The following is a 16,312-nucleotide window of genomic DNA, read 5'->3' on the forward strand; positions in this document are numbered from 1 at the left end:
CGCATCAGACATCCTGGGATGGCAGAGGAGCAGCCAGAGCCTCCTCCAGCGACTCCAACAACCGGAGCCCCTGACACCCCGTCGGGGCGTTTGGTGACTTCTGTCATTCCTCCCCCACGTTGTCAGCAGCTGTTAGGAACACCCCTTAGGAAAAAAGATCCGACACTGGCTTTTGCTCCTTGGCTCTCTTGCAAGTTCTTGACCACGGTCTCCACTCCCTTTACTCCCCGAATGACAACTTTCTCCCTCAGAGGAGATGGCCCACGATGACTTTTATTCACACGCACACCTGCCCCAACATTGAATGTCCTATTGACCACGGTCCCCCTTTTCTGTACCCAGGCTCTCGGGCAGCGGGTCTGGCGGAACTCACCCTCCCCTCACTCAAATGCCAATCTGTCCCTCGGAGTCTCAGGCCGGCACACAGGCCTGGGTCCGGGTCAAGGAAGGAAGCCACCTCCAACTGTCAGGGAGGGGAAGTCGAACCTGGAGTTCACACTACATCTTGTGAGACCTAAAGAGGCAGGCTGGGGAGATTGAGCTGGGACCCAGAAGCATCATCTCCAGCCAAATCCGTGTCGCGGAGGTGCTCCAGCAGTATGTGAAGGGGATCGTGCGGGAACACTGAGATCCACCAAGCACACTTGCCATAGAAGCCGCCCGGCCACTCTGCAGTCCAGGGCATAGAGAAGACCAGGCTGGAGGAAGGCCAGCGAGCCGGCTAGGACCGGAAGGACGTGAAAGCTGCTATGGCGAGACCATCCAGTTCTGGGTGCCGGCGGGCCCTTTCCCCCGCGTTGGCCCCACAACAGACTCATTCCCCGACAGCGGCCCAGAGAGTGACCTGCACTTTTCTTCTGTGTGCCCAGTACGTTCCCTCCGGCTCCACAAGCCACCATCGCACGGGGCTGTGACTTCTGCCTCCACCCCTCTACTGAAACCAAGGAGGGAGAACTGACAGGTTTGGGAAGCGAGTGTCAAAGGTGAGGGCTAAAGAGAGGAGGAAGAAAACGTGCAGGTTCCTGCCTGAGCTGTCTGTGCGCGTGGCGCCACCAGAGGGAGGCAGGGACCACACAGAGAGGACTGGGCCGGGGAAGGGGGAAGAGGAGCTCAAACGTGCTCTTTAGCACCCATGCAAGTACAGCTGCAGGGGCGGCCAGTGACGGGCGGAAAGCCACCCAAGGCATCAAGAGTCCTCAGACCACAAAGCGGGGTGGACGGGAGAAGCAGGGCAGTGATCCCAGTGAGGGAAGGGAAGAAGGGACTGGGGCTCTGGAGGGGCTCCCGAGTTCCTGCTGAAGGCAAGGGGAAGAGCCGCGAGGAATGGGAAACCTGGAGACCCCAGAAGAGGAGATTCGGAGAGAAGACCAAGGGGACCTGCAGGGGAAAGCGGGTAAATGCGAGTGTGGCTGGGCGGCGCCCACACAGAAGCCAGAGCCCAGACCCCGGGCACCCTGCTGGCCTGACTGCAGGGCTCCCATCAGAGGCTGGCCCAGACTCCCCACAGGGAGAAGGCCCACACAGAATGCCAGGGCTCCTCTTCCGGAAAAGGCTCTGAAATGCGGCAGTGCCCCAGCCCGCCCCAACCCCTCTGCCTGCCCCGACCCGCACACCCCCACCCCCCGCCCCAAAAGAGAGGACAGACCACAGAATATGAGAGGTTCTTTAATGTGAAACTGCTGTGAACTGGGGTGGGGAGGGGGCAAGAGAAGGGGAGAGGAAGCCCAGGCTGAGGGAGAACAGGAGGGAACCAGCTTGGCCACAGGTCCCGGGCTCCAAAGGCACCAGCTGCTTCTCCTGTGGGAAGGTGCTGGGCTCAACCTGGAAACAGAGCGGGGCCGGGGAGGAGCCTGAGGCCAGGGTCCGCCCCAGCCCTCCGGAAGAGCCCCGACTGTGGGAAGGGATCTGGTGTGTGGAACACTCACTTCAAAGGCTCTGGAACTTGTCAGCCAGGGACAGGACGGCCGCTGAAACAGAGAGACGCCTAAGCAGGCACTCCACCCACGGGGATCTAGAAGCCCGTGCCCCTGTCCCCGGGGGGGACGGCCTAGCCCTGCCCCTGGAAGCCCCTCCGGGCCCTGTGCAAGCAGCCCCGGGCCGGACTCAGTCACCCACCACCTGAATTCCGTGGGGGAAATGTTTTCTAAACGAGAACCAAACGTGCCAGTGGGTCTCCAGCTTTGGGGCATGTCGGAGCCACTGGGAACTCGTCAAATGAACCAACACACGGCAGCGGACAAGGCACTCCAAGCAGCGGGTACAGGGAAAACCAAGGAGGCATCTCTGAGCGTCCCAATAGGAGGAGATCTCTAGGCCTCGTTCGCGTCGACAGTGCGCGCGTGCAGGGCAGACAACACTTTCCTATTTGCACAGGCGCTGGGCTGTACCTGACAGCAGGCTCCAGGGCCAGGCCTGCTGGGCTCTCCTCCCCACGGGAACGTTGGTCCCTGTGAGGCCGCCTGCCCCTGCGCCCGCCAGCCCCACCCCGGGGCCCTGAGTCCTGCACTAAGACACCGCAGGCGGTCCCGGGGCCCCTGCCCCGGCCCCTGCCCCAGCCAGAGGTGCCTCATACCAAGGTGCTCTTTCAGGTCGCCTATTTCTCTCTGTAGCACGTGACACTAGGCCGGCAGACACCAGAGAAAGAGAAACGATTAGTATCTGCTGGCCTCCTCTCGCCTCGACCTCCCCTCTCCCCGGGACCCTACCTCCGAAACCCCAGTAGCTACACTGGCAGGGGCTCCTCGGGGAAAGGAGGTGCGCTCCCCCCACGGGGTGCGGGATGGGGCGCGGAGGGGGACACGTATGTCAGCTGACCCTGCACACCGACCCCACCGTCTCGTTTGGGCCTGCATCTCTAGGAGCCACGGAAGCAATACCCGAGGACAGCCCCGTGCTCCACGTGGTTGCTGCTGCCTTTGCCGTCCTGGAGGTCGGTCAAGCGGTTCCTGGTCACCTGAGCGGGAAGGAACAGGACGTCCAGCTTCCAAGGCTCCCAGGGAAGTGGAAAGTGAGGCAGCACCACCCTCTGCTGGCATGGACTTGCCCCTGCTCTGCCCCGCAGCTCCCATCTTCTCTCAGGGCCTGCCTCGCCTGTCCTGTTCCCCAGGGGCAGCCCCAGTGCCACTGTGCCCCCCAGGACTGGGGCCTGTGTGGGACTCTCCCAGAGCCGCAGCCACAGCCCGTGCCCCGGGATGAGCCCGCGGCCCAAGAGAACTCAGCAGAAAAGGCTTTGTCCCGCGGAGAGTCTACCTCCGGAGTCGCGGTTTGGGGCGCTGCTAAGGACTCGCGCCCCTGCAGAGCATGATGTGGCTGAAGGCCAGCCCCGTGCATGCCCCGCCTCCTTGGGAGAAGCTGCCTGGGTAGGCACCGAGGCCTGGGAGCAAGGCTGAGCCGCCAGCAGAGCCAGAGCCAGAGCCTTCCCTCCTTGTCCGCTCTCCCCTCACTCGCGGCTCACTCACCCAGAAGACTCACCGGAGGGTGCAGGCCCCCTGGGCACCGTATTTCCCTGGCTCCGGGCCAAGCACTGTGGGTTTCCCGCAACTTGGGGAGCGGCTCTGGTGTTGAGGTGGCCACTGCTGCCTTCTGGACGACGCACGCACCGACTACATGGCCCTGGTCTGTGTCCTGGAGGCTAAAGAACCATTTCTCACCCATTTGGACCGGGGATGTGAGAGCGTGTGAGAGAGTGTGAGTGTGAGAGAGTGTGAGTGTGAGAGAGAGAGAGAGAGAGTGTGTGTGTGTGTGGTTGTGTGTGTGTGTGTGTGTGTGTGTGTCCGTACCCAGATGCGTTTAGAGGCTGGGGTGGGGCAGGGAACAGGCCAGGGAATTCAGAGGCTGATCTCATCAGCACTTTCGCCCTCAGTCAGCCCCAGGCCAGGAGGCAGAGCTGAGCTGGGGAGAACAGTGGGGCACTGAGAAGGCCCAGGTCTCCTGCAGAGAAGGCTTGGGGAACAGCTAGGAAGTAGGATCAGGAAGCCCGGGAGTCTGAACACGGAAGCTCTGCGGCCCAGACTTTGAAGGGGGCCCCGGGTCCCAACCAGCTACCAGTCCTCCCTTCCATCCCAGCTCCTCTCTGGGGGAGGGCGCAGGAAACAGGACCAGGGTCGAGAATGGTGGCCGGCAGACGCGCGCGGGCGCACACGCGCATGCACCCCCCCCACACACACACACACCCCCCCCACCCATGCAGTGCTAGCTTCACGTTTCCCCTTCTACGACGACCCCCCTCCGGCAACCTAATGACCGAGGGTCCCCAGTGACCACCCCCGAGGGAAGGGCAGAGGGAGCATGGGTAAAGAAGTCCCCGATTGGGGTGGGGGCAGAGGCGGGGAGAGAGGAGGCGCAGGGCCTACTCACTTGGCCCCGCGGGGCTGGGTCGCTGTTTGGGTCAATATCTTCTCCCGCCACCTCCACCGGCTGAGACTCCATTGTCCTCCCGGCCACAGATTTCTTCCCAGTGCCGGGCTGCTTGGACTGCTTGGCCCTCCTGCACCTCACAAGCAGCGGGACGCCAGAGACTGGCGGGAACGTGGCCGGGTCCAGGGGAGCTGCCGAGGCTCTCTGCCCCCAGGAAAGAAAGGTTCTCCCTTGGGCAACTTGTGAAGCAGCCCCCAGGGATTTCTTCTCCGGGGCCGCCTTCCTCCAGGGAGTCGCCCGGGACGGGACGCCGCCGGCGGCGGCCGCAGCAGCGGCCGCTGCCTGGTAGCTGGGCCTCTTCCCCCCCTTGCCCCAGACCACACACTCTACTTTCTTGGAGGAAGAGAAGTCCAGCCCTCCAACAGCCCGCCTCTCCACAGCCAAGGCGAACGCTCGGGCAGCGGAGGGCAGGAAAGAGCCCGGCACGTGGAGGAAATTCTCCCTGGCGGGGAAACTGGAGCGTCTGGGTGGGTCCCCAGGATGCTCGGGGCCGTTGGGCTGGGCTTGGCCGCCTTCTCCGGGGCAAAGGCTCACCCTCGTCGGCTGTAGCTCGCTGGCCTCGTCTGATGGCTCGGGGTCGGAAGGCAGCCGGACCGGGCCTCCCGCCGAGGGCCGCCCGCGACTCGCAGGGCTGCCCAGCCTGCTCCTCCCGCCTCTTTTAGGGCTGCCCCAGGCCGGGCCGCCCTCGGGCCCAGGGAGCGGGAGCAGGGCGGCGGAAGCCGGCTGCGACGCCACCCAGCTAAGGGCAGGCGCGCCGGGGCCGCCGGCACCTGGCTCGAGGCCCGCCCACACGGTGGAGCCTCGGGCGGCGCAGCTCTCCGGGGACCGGTATGTGCAGACGCCCCGCCGGGTCAGCTGCTGCACGACGTTCGCCGCGGCCGGCGGCGCCGGGTAGGACGCACAGTCCGCCGCCGCGTCCCTGCCGTCGGCCGGGCAGCTGGGGCGGCCCCCGGGCTGGGGGAAGCCGCCCTCGCCCTCGCCGCTCCGCGGCGCCCCCAGAGCAGGGCCTAGACCGACTGCCCGCAGGGCTCCGGGCTCGGCGGGGCGGACGCCGGCCCGCGCCCCGCCCTCTGGGCCGAAACCCGCGCCCCAGACAGACCCCTCGTCGGGGGAGCTCATGTCGTGAGTCCGGGGCTCCCCGGCCGCCTCGCGGGAGACGATGGCCCCGGGCGCGCTGGGACGGGTGGCGGCGCGCGTGCGCGCGCAGCGGCGAGGCCTTGGGGGCGGCGGTGGGGGTGGGGGACGCCGGCCCTCCCCAGACGCGGCGCACGAGATCGCCTCAAACCACGCGCGGCTTGCGCGCGCCTTCGACGCCTGCGCCGCGCCCTTCGCGTGGGTCCGCCCCCGCCAACCAGCGCGCCCCTTGTGGGCCCGCCCCCCCGAGGCCCTCCCCTATCGCGTCCAGGGCCCCTGGGGGCCTCCGAAGCCCCTCGCGGGCCGGCAGTGGGAAGCCCGTCCCGTGCCTGAGTGCGGCCGTCGGGCCGCTCGTCCCGCCTCTTCCGAACAGCCCGCCTCCCCGGCACAGGCTACCTTCCAGTAGCAGCCGCGGCTCTGAGCCCCGGTTTCCCGCGTACGGAGCGGGGCAAGGCCGGCCCCGGGCCCAGGGGGGCGTGCGGTGGGGCTTGTGAGGGGACACGGCAGGCCCCCGATGGGGCCCGTAGCGCACGAGGGATGGGCCGGCCTCTAGTCCACAAGACGTACGACCCCATAGGAGAATGGGCACAGGCAGCCCGCAGCCAGCCATCAGGGGTCGGCGTACTGTTTCCGCCGTAAAGGGCCAGAGAGCAAATGTTGTGTTTACGGCTGTAGGGTCTCTGTCGCAACTGCTCGAGGACGGTAGCTGCTCAAATCGGCCATGGTTGTGTGCTCAGGCCGGTTTGGGGGTTGGGCCGGGGTTTGCCCCGCGTCTCTCGGCCCCTCCCCCACTGCGAGTCAGTTCAAACGAGGGGGAATCCCAACACCCAGTGCTCGCCCCAAAGGGTGGTCAGCGTCGCTGGTTCTGGAGGCGAGACAGAAAGCCACAGATCGGTTTTCACACGCCACGTTTGCAGCAATCCAAGACCTTCGCCGTTCTAAGGTGGGGGACGTCACGAGCAAACCCGTGCTTTTGACCGTCGCAGGGGGGCCTGGGGTGGGGAAGGGGCCCTGGTGGTGGCAGCGGGGCAGGAGAGACATTTGGGAGGGTCGTTTGGCAGCGTCCAGGAAAAGAAACTTCTCCCACGCGGACTCCGTCGGTGTCTGGCACTCTTCTGAGCGCCGTAGATAAGTAGTCACGCGTCCTCAGGACAAGCCTAGGATTCAAGTAGCCACTCTTACCGCCCTCTTATGGGGGAGGAAACAGGCCCCAAGAGGTTCGGCCAGTGGCCCAGGGTGGCTCGGCTTGTTGGAGTCAGTGGCAGGCTTCAAACCAGGCCGTCTGGCTGCAGAGTCCTCGCTTTTGCTATCGAACCTCTAGTGAGTTCGCTCACCCTTTGCAACGCAAGCCAATCTCACGCTAGGTGTAGTGGAAGAAAAGAGGACTTTATTTTGCATGGCGCTGAGCAAGGAGAAAGGGCGGCTAACGCTGAAATCCAAAACGCCCCGAAAAGCTAGAACTAAGAGTTTTTATTTGGGGTTTTAGGTAGGGGAGGGGGAGCATATGGCCCTTTTGGTCAGAGCTTTTCCACCAGCCTGTGTTTGGCCTTGACACTACGTGCAGAGAGGAGGGAGCCCGTGACCTTGCTGCTCAGCTGCTTTCCCACCAGCCTGTGGTTCCTTGTGGGGAGGAGATAGGGAATCCACGTGGTTGTCCTTGGCATTTGTCTCCATAAAGGCGGTTGGTGGGTTCTGGAGCCAGGAAGCCAGGGAGTAAGCAGGGAATGGGTGCTTTGGTTTTAACTACATAGATGCTGGGTTTAACGATGGTGTAACCGAAAGTTCGGTCTCTGAACCCGATGCCTATCCAAATAACGAGAACAGAGTCTTGAGTGGAAGAGGAGAGGTTTTTACTGTGCCAGGCACAGGGAGCAAAGCAAGGGCTCATGCCTCAAAAATTGCCAGCTCCCCGATGAGGAATGGGTAGGGATTTTTATCTGGGGTTTTGGGTAGGGGAGGGGGGAACATGTAGCTTGTGCAGCTCGGTGCTTTCCCACCAGCCTGCGTTTGGCCTTGAGAGGCTGCTTGCAGCAAGGCAGGGGGGAGGGTGAGATAGGAGGATGGCAGGTGGGCGTCCTTCGCCAGTGTCTCGTCTTCTTGTTTGAGGCGGGTTCGAGCGCCGGGAGTCGGAGTCGAGGAGTTGAGGTCTGGGGAGCCTCCGCTCCTTGATACTCTTGAGACAGCGGCTTTCCTGGCAAACTCAAGGACACGTGATTAGCTAAACTTTAGTGTGCCTCCAACTCCAGGCCACCTGGGCTTTTAACAATTTGTAACTCCCATTTGGTTGTAAAGCTCAAGGAGTCCAAGTTTAAAGAAACAGGTGTTTACATGTGAGTGGAGCTAGAGAAGCAGGAAAGGGGGTGGTGGGTTTTAGTTTTAACGCCGTATACGCTGGGTTCAATGTGGGGGAACTGATATCAGGGCTGATGTTAAGAGCCTGTAACACTGGGAAAGTGAAATCAGAGCTGGTATCAGTTTCCCCTATTTTATGTTCATCCCTCATTCTTGAGGGATTTGGGGCTGTGACCAATTCAGCTACTTACTTCCTGCTGAATTGGGGCCTAGGTGGTTTCATCTCACTGAACCAGTCTCTTAATAAGGTGGTGATGCAGGTGTGTCCCCAAAGTTGGACCTGTGTCATGTAAGTAAGTAACCAGGTATCTAATAAGAAGTTTCCCCAGAGAAACAGAAAGAGAAAAACAAGGTTAACGGTTGGAGCAAATTGTAAACTAGTTCCTGAGCCCAGGAGGCAAGCAATCGAGATTCCTAGAAGTCAGGGTTGAAGCATCCTTTGCAGTTTGAAATGTCTCCCATGGTGTCATCGGGCACTCAGGTAGCTTTTCGAGTGGCTCACACAGCGGTAGACATGAATCTCTCTTAAGTTTATGTTAAGTCCTCCAGCTTCAGTTTGCAAGGCTTCAGGAAAAACGGGCAGGTTTAGTTTTCAGTGATTCTGAATGAAAATGATGGGAAAAAACCTGAAAATGTTGGTTTGGAGGCTTGTAGCCAGATGTTTCAGGAGACTAGAAGAATTCAGGATCCAGTCCAGTTAACAGATGTAACAAAGACCTCAGAGACAATTGACAGAACCAGAATCCAACATCTACACGTGTGTATTATAGTTTCTATTGAAACATAATCTTCTCTCTAAAATCACCCTTTTATAAAGATAGCCAAATTAAGACTAACTGGTTTGCAAAATAAGTCAAGTTTTAAGAAGTTTGGCATAATTATTTACATAAGTGCAGCAAGAATAGTAATTGATTATATAGGCTCTTTTAAATCTGCTTTGCTGGAACCTTTTATGAAGAGCCTCGAGTTGAACTTCAGAGGCCTCTGAAGGTCAGGAAAACCAAGCCAAGGACTTGTCATCAGATTCCACCTGCAGTACCTACAGATTTGGGTGAATTCCTCTCTTCCTGAGGTTCCCCAAAATATTGAGGTTCCTCGCACCTGCCAGAGGGAGTGGCATTCTTTACTCAACCTTACCAGGTTACTGGGAAGCCATAAGCAAGGTACCAGGCCAATATTTCCAAGTGGCTTTCTTCCAGACAGTCCACCTTCATTCCTCAGAAGCTGTCTTGTCACATCTGAGCCTGTACGTCTTTCCCAAATGTGATGTTCCAGTCAAAGCCTCGGTATTATAACCCGTGTTTCCAGTTGTGTCCTGTTATAAGAAGAACAGATTGTTATTGGACTTATGCAAACAACCATATTGCCGTGAGAATAGGAGTACTTACCCACCAGGAGTATTTACATTTTGGAGGGCTCAGATAGGGAGAAAAAGATAAGTGCTTCAATCTTGCTTACAAATTGCTATAAATCGTGGGTCCTTAAGAGATTAGAGAAAAAGGTTTTCTTAAATCCGAAAAAAAAACAAAACATCAAAAATCAGCAATATGTGAAGCAAAAGGCCATAAAAATTATAATCATCCTCATCAGTTCATTCAGTCCCATGTAATTGGTTCTTGATCTCAATCTTCTGTCAGCAGTTTCATGAAGTCATCCGTTTCTCTGTTAGGGCTGTGTAATTTCCTACCCAGTTCAGTTTTGTAATCTGCAAGTTTATCGGAAACCTGTATTCTAGAGTGTTAGAGTCCTTTCCATGAATCTCTCTGAAGATGAAACATATTTGCGAAAACATCAGAGTAAAACAACTGTCTGTAAATAACAAAACATTCAAAAATGGTAATTGACAAAGACACTTGACCATTCTTGTGACATATAATACTTTGAGCTAATAGCCAGAATCACGGCTGACAATCAGAACAGATCGGAATTTTAGATAACTTTTAAAATACTTACATCAATAACACTCATTCGCAAAGTACCATTTAAGAGAGTTTATCATTACTGGTTTGACAACACTTCCCGTGTAATCTGATATGCCAAATAAGCCTAATTAGTTTAGTGTTTTTTTCTTATAGGAAGAGAGCAGATCTCTCTGAGAAGTCTCAGTGGCCCTCTGAAAATTCCCAGAGAAACTGTTCCTCCTCTTCCAGGTCAAAAGAAAGCTTTTATTCAGGACTCGAATATTTTTGTGTGTCGGTGGGGGGAGCTTGTCAAAAATATTAAAAGCTTTAAAACATTTGTCCAGATAGGAAACAAAGCTCACCGTGAAACCATGTTCAGGTATCTATTCACAGTGACAACAGAAACAGTCGAGGGGAAACAGAGTTAAAATAGTCCAAAAAAACCCACCTTTGTATAGTCTTTTTATCAAGAGCAGTTTAAAACTTTAGGAAAATTATCCTTTCAAGAAAGAGGAGCCCCAGTTTTAATTTTGTACCAGTTTACTTTGACATATAAATTTATTTAGTTAATAAATTCATTTTAATCACAGCCAACTTGACCACACATAAAACTCTTTAGGGTTTTACTTTCACAAACTTTGTGTTACTTTTTTTACATTCAAAATTTATCCCTGTACTTTAGGACAAATTTACCTTTCTTAACTCAAGAAACAAAAATATTCCCATTCTTTATACCATTCTTTATATTCTTTTTTTTACCGAAAACATACATTTTACTTTTCTTATACATGTGTGTTTTTTCATAGAAAGTTCCTCAGCACACGTAAAACATGTTTATCAATAAACCTAAGCTTTTTAGTTTCTTTGATATAAGAAACCAAAGGCAGACAAATCTATGCTTAGTAGTTAACCTTTACTATTTTATCTTATGTGGAAATGAGCCAGCTACCCAATAACTTTTATTATTTAACTTAACTTAGTAAAGCTATAAAGTTTAAGTTTGCAAACAGATTTTGGAAGCTGTTTTTTTTAAGTATGCAGACTATAAAACATAATTATTGTTCAAAAGTTTTTCAAAAAACTTTTATCCTTTTAATTTATCTAGTTTACCTGTCTTGAGCGACTATACTTAGGTCGTCTACAAAAACCTCATGAAAGATCAAACAAAATTAGCTATTATACTGAGTTATTAGTTTTGCTGATCAATTTTGTTAACAGAGATAACATGAGCTCATCTGACCAGTCAACCCAGGCTCTATGTCTGCATCGTATCCAGTGCTGATAACTCAGAGGACGGGGCTATTTTACATCAAATCAGCAAACTTAGATAGGCTTTCGTTTACCAAAGGTCAATTTGGATCATGTTAAATAACTTTGTCTTTTAGAAGTTTTGACATATTAATCAAAGACTGCATTTCATTGTGAATCCTGTCTTTTCTGAAAGAGAAGTCTCCCAGAATGGCCATTACAATTTTAAGTTATCTCAAAGGTTTACTTATTTTTACTTGCTTAATTTTAGATCAGGAGTTTCGGGGGAGCTGAAGTGAAGCTCAGCTTGCTGGGAAGCTCAGCAAGAGAGGAGAGAAAAGCAGCAGATTTGGCTTCAGCTGCTTATTTATTTATTTACTCAGCCTTTTATTTTCTCTTAAAGGGGCAGAAAAGTATTTCTGATTTTATTTAGCAGCCTCAAAAGATTAAAATAGGCTTTCCATTGTTGTAGCTGGCTTTTTCCATTGCATACATCAGTTTTGGTATGCTGAAATTGGCTCATTTTGGGCATATTAAAGTCAGATCGCCTTTAGCACGTCTAATTAACATAGCCTATAAGGTGGATTTGTAAGCTTTTACAATATCAGGCAGGGCAAACGTTCCCCAGTGAGACATAATGTTTATCCCCACAACATGATCTATAATACAATCAGGAAAAAGAGCTGTAATCATTTTACATAACTCCCATTTAAATATACCAGTTTTTACAAACTTTTAACTTAAGTTTTCAACTTTTATACCCCTAATTATAACTTATATTAGAAATTCCATTAGCAAGTTTTGGTATTACAATATTATGTAGGGAAGGCATTCCCGGTTAGACATAACATCTATCCCCCCCCATAAAACATCCAGGCAAAGTTGGTGTAACCTCTTTCTATAATATTACTTTAAACTCTTTTAATTTTTATAGTCTTAGCTACCTTAACAGCCTAACTGTTGCCCCAAACAGTTGTTGGTCAGGGTTTTTTTTATTGTGATTTCTGGCTCCTGACCTTTTTTCACTCACCTGTGGTGCAGCAAGCCAACCTCTGACACCAGGTGCTGTGGAAGAAAGTAGGACTTTATTACGGCAGAGCTCTGAGACAAGAGAAAGGGCTGCTAACGCTGAAATGCCACACTCCCCAAAAAGCTAAAAGTAAGGGTTTTTATTTGGGGTTTTAGGTGGGGGGGGGGCATATGGCCTTGTTGGTCAGAGCTTTTCCACCAGCCTGCGTTTGGCCTTGAGACTACGTGCAGAGAGGAGAGAGCCCATGACCTTGCTGCTCAGCTGCTTTCCCGGCAGCCCATGGCTCCTTGTGGGGAGGAGATAACCAATCCACGTGGTTGTCCTTGGCCATTTGACTCCACAGCACATAGTGGATTCTGGAGCCAGGAAGCCAGGGAGTAAGCAGGGAATGGGTGCTTTGGTTTTAACTGCTGGGTTAAATGATGGGGCTATATGCTGGGTTTAATGATGGGAAGCTGAGATCACAGCAGGTATCACTTTCAGCAGTAAAGCTTAAAACTGAAAAAACGTCCATTGCCTCTATGACTGGGCACGTCCACTGCCAGATACATCTGGAGAGTCGCTGGTACGTGCAGTGTCCAAGGACACGTGCACGAGGATGTTGGTGATGGGGAACACTGGGAGCACTCTAAACTCCCAGCAGTAAGGAAATGGATGAATGCAACGTGGCCTGTGCATCCAAGAGATGAAAACGCCGCAGTCAGAGGAAGGCATGAGGCATGTTCACGGCTTGCAGAAGCATCCTTGTGACTGCATTCAGGAAGTTGCAGACCAAGGGATTTGGGTACACGTTTGTAAATTAAAACAACAATGACGACGACAACAAACCAATCCCATACAGTGTTTGAGAATACATATACGTGGATGTACCAGAATGTTTTAAAGGTCTGGAAGGGCCCACAAAGAAGGCCTAACGGAGGTGGTGGCAGTGGTGGGGAGGTGCCAGCTGTCTGTCCCATTTTCCTGAAACTGCCGGTTGCCAGCTTCCCTGGCCTGAGCTATCGTGATATCTGGGAAGTGGCCCCTCCCTTGCTTTCTGTAAGGCCCTCTGGGGTTAGAATTGCCCCTTTTTGCCACCCAGTCCCTACTCCACAGCCCTCCAGTCCTTCCCTACATTCCTTCCTCTCTTTCCCATTCATACTCCTCTGTCTTCCCGTTGCCTCTCCCTCCTGCATCCTACTCTGGCTGATCTCCAAGAGAGGCCTGGGGTGTCTGGACGCCTGTTGCCTGCGGGAACTCAAAGGCCCGATTCCTCTGGGTCTGCCCCTGAGAACCCTACCGTGCCGGAGAAGCTTACAGAGCCGGGGCGATTGGGAGCACTCTACATCTGCCATGAGCCTCCTCAAGGGTGCCCCCCAACAGTCGCTGCCTATGTGTGGCAGTACCCTCTCCCACCTCTCCCCATGCCTTTTAGGGACTTGGTGTGCTACTTCCTGCATGCTGAAATGGGTAACGGAGGATATAGCGAAATCTGTCCCCACCTCATCCTCGAGAACATTACTGATGCATCCAGTCGGACGCCTCTGGCATCCCTCTCAGCATTTCCATTCCTTCTCTCCCTCCCTCCCGCTCTGCCATAGAGAGAATCCTAGAACGTCTTCACACCATCTCCACTCTCTTCGTCCCTGCAGCTCTCCTACCTCCTCTTCCCCTGAATCCTATAGGTCTCCAATGGTGTCACTAACGTCTGCTTAACACCCACTACCATGCTCACCAGGATCTGATATTGGTTTTTACGTAGTTTCTTGGCCTTTTTCCATCCCAGAGGGGTTCAGAGGGTCCACTTGGCCTTCCCCACTTGGTTGCTCTTACCTCCCAGACCAATGACCCAATGTGGGGTTATTGCTCCAACTGCCAAGCGTATCACTTGCAATTGTCAACTTGTGGACTGGAGAAATGACCACCGTATTGGTTCATGGACCCAGTCAGCTCACCTTGAGCTGATCTCTATCCCCAACTCCTTTTATTACCAGGGCTTGACAGGCCCCACTCCCCCACAAGGCCCATCGTGACACTTTGGGCCTCTGGGACCAGTGTCAGCTCAGACCCTGTGTCCAATAGTCCTAGAAGTGTCTGGATAGTCCTCTTTCCTCTGATAAGTGGCAGTCATTCCCTTTAGTGAAGGACAACAGCATCATAACAGTACATATAGTCACCTCCTTGTTCTCGGATCCTTCCTCCTTAGGACTCATCCACCTCTTCAGACAGTGGGGCTGGCCTCAAACTTCCTCAGAACCCGGAACTGAAAAAGAGATTTTGACTTTTTCCTGGGACAAACACCCTCCTTCTCTTGCGTTCTTGCCTTTTTCTGGCTGTAGTTGCCCCTAGGAAGATTTGCGGTCTGAACCGTCTTCTCAGCTCCTTGCCAGTCAAGTACTCTTGACTGCTCCTCTGACCTTGCCGGTTGTTACTGGAGATGTGGTCTCCCGGTGTCTCTTGGTTAAGAGTTGCCCTCTGCCCTCTATTGCTTCAGAATTCCATCATGCCAGGGGACGGTAATGACCCGAGGCTGGGACCACTTTCCTTCCATCATCCGCCTCGGCCTGGGGAAGCGAGCAACCACTGAACTTCTTAGTGATCCTGGGGCACCCCTCACCAGAACACTCTTGATAGCTTTGGTGAATGGTGTGTCCTCTTGGCCCTCCCGCGGAACGTAACCATCAGGCGACATGACTGGCCTCACATTTTCTATCCGTTCCAGCATGCCTGCATCACTCAAGCTTTTGGTTCCTTCCTCTACCATCTACCGGTCCAAGGCAGGCATTTCCACTTCTGTTCATGTGGGCCGTCACTTTCGTAAAGCTTCTAAGGGCCACCTTTGGCAGTGACTTTCCACCATCTCCTGGAGTCCTTGCCAGCGTGTTAAATCCCGTGACATGAGAAAGTGCCTCCGCTCAGTAAAACTTGTTTATCCAGTCTTATATTTCAGTCCTATTAGTCCAGCACTCTCAAAATCCAATCTCAGGAATATTCCCCTGCTTCTGCCAGTAGAGGGTGGGTGGCTATTTCTTGCAACTCCCTTGCTGTGTAATTTCTTTTCTCCCGTATCTGGCTTGGCATATCCCCAGAGAGGTTATGGAGAGGAGGTGGGGTTTTCCCTGGGAGGGGCACCTGTGGCTTTGTGGGGCAGTAGACTCTAGCATCTACCAGCACAGGGAAGGTGCTAGCTCTTGCTAGGTGAGGAAGGGCCACCCTGCAAGCACTGAGGCCTGAGGGGGCGGGTCCCTGGAACAAAGGAATCAAACGGTACATTAGAACATATCTATTTAACACAAAAGATGGTCATCATGGTGGAATAGAGGAACAAGAACATGAGGAACGTATAAAACTCACAGAAAATAACAGGTGTAAATCTACGTATATTATGAATGCATTAAACACTTAAATCTAAAGGTAGAGATTGTCAACCTGATATAAGCACAGGATTCAACTATATGCTCTCGACGGGGGATACACTGTAGATTTAAGGGCATAAACCCACTGAGAGTAAAAGGACAGGAAAAGGATACACCAAGAATTCAGCAACGAAAAGGGTACTCTAGTGGCCACAATAATACCAGACAAAGTGAAGCTTTAAGACAGAGAATGTTACTAGAGACAAAATTGGACATTGTTCAATGACAAAAGGATCCACTGATCAGGGAGATATAACAGTTTTAAACCTAAATGCACACAACAACAGAGCTTCAAAATGTATACAACAGAACTTGACAAAATTGATGGGAGAAATAGAAGAATTCAACAATAGTAGCTGGAGGCTTTAATACTCCACTCTCAAAGAGTTGATAGAAGAACTAGACAGAAAACTAGCAAGGATATAGAAGACTTGAACAACAGTCTCTATTAACTCAAGCTAGCTGACATCAGTAAAACACTTCATTCAACAACAGTGGAATACTGTTCACATGCTTTTCAAGTCCATATCGATCATTTTCCTCGATAAAACACATCGAGGGCTGTGAAACTAGTCTTAATAACTCTAAAGCGATGTAAATTATGCAAAGGGTTTAGCCCTATGGTGTTAGAGGTGTGCGAGAGACGACAGTATCGCTTAAGAAGCCTTCAAGGAAAGTAATGATCTTAGGGAACAGCCAGCTTTCGGTTAAGCAAGAAGATGAGGCGAACCTCTAGAGAGGTTGAGGATTTGGTGGTACTCGCTGGTCACGGACCATCTTCACTCTCACCTGATGACCTTGCTTCCCATTTCCCTGAGGACATAGGGCACTCACAA

General features: G+C 53.1%; 1 protein-coding gene and 1 long non-coding RNA gene across 2 annotated transcripts; both read right to left on the reverse strand.

The window, feature by feature from the left end:
* Positions 1 to 1,653: 1,653 nt before the first annotated feature.
* LOC139042669 (uncharacterized protein CXorf49-like) lies at positions 1,654 to 5,669 on the reverse strand. Its single transcript, XM_070502302.1, has 7 exons — positions 4,951 to 5,669; positions 4,357 to 4,560; positions 3,472 to 3,631; positions 2,877 to 2,953; positions 2,573 to 2,618; positions 1,926 to 1,967; positions 1,654 to 1,850 (listed from the first exon to the last, which is right to left on the reverse strand). Exons 1-6 carry the CDS (start codon positions 5,533 to 5,535, stop codon positions 1,927 to 1,929), a joined length of 1,113 nt encoding a protein of 370 aa, XP_070358403.1. The 5' UTR covers positions 5,536 to 5,669; the 3' UTR covers positions 1,654 to 1,850; position 1,926.
* A 1,249-nt stretch (positions 5,670 to 6,918) lies between these two features.
* On the reverse strand, positions 6,919 to 12,362 carry LOC139042670 (uncharacterized). The gene is made up of 3 exons (XR_011499662.1): positions 12,082 to 12,362; positions 9,040 to 9,217; positions 6,919 to 7,749 (listed from the first exon to the last, which is right to left on the reverse strand). It is a non-coding gene; the product is annotated as an uncharacterized lncRNA (long non-coding RNA).
* Positions 12,363 to 16,312: the final 3,950 nt, after the last annotated feature.

Source organism: Equus asinus, chromosome X (genome assembly GCF_041296235.1).
Source record: "Equus asinus isolate D_3611 breed Donkey chromosome X, EquAss-T2T_v2, whole genome shotgun sequence".
Classification (NCBI taxonomy): domain Eukaryota; kingdom Metazoa; phylum Chordata; class Mammalia; order Perissodactyla; family Equidae; genus Equus; species Equus asinus.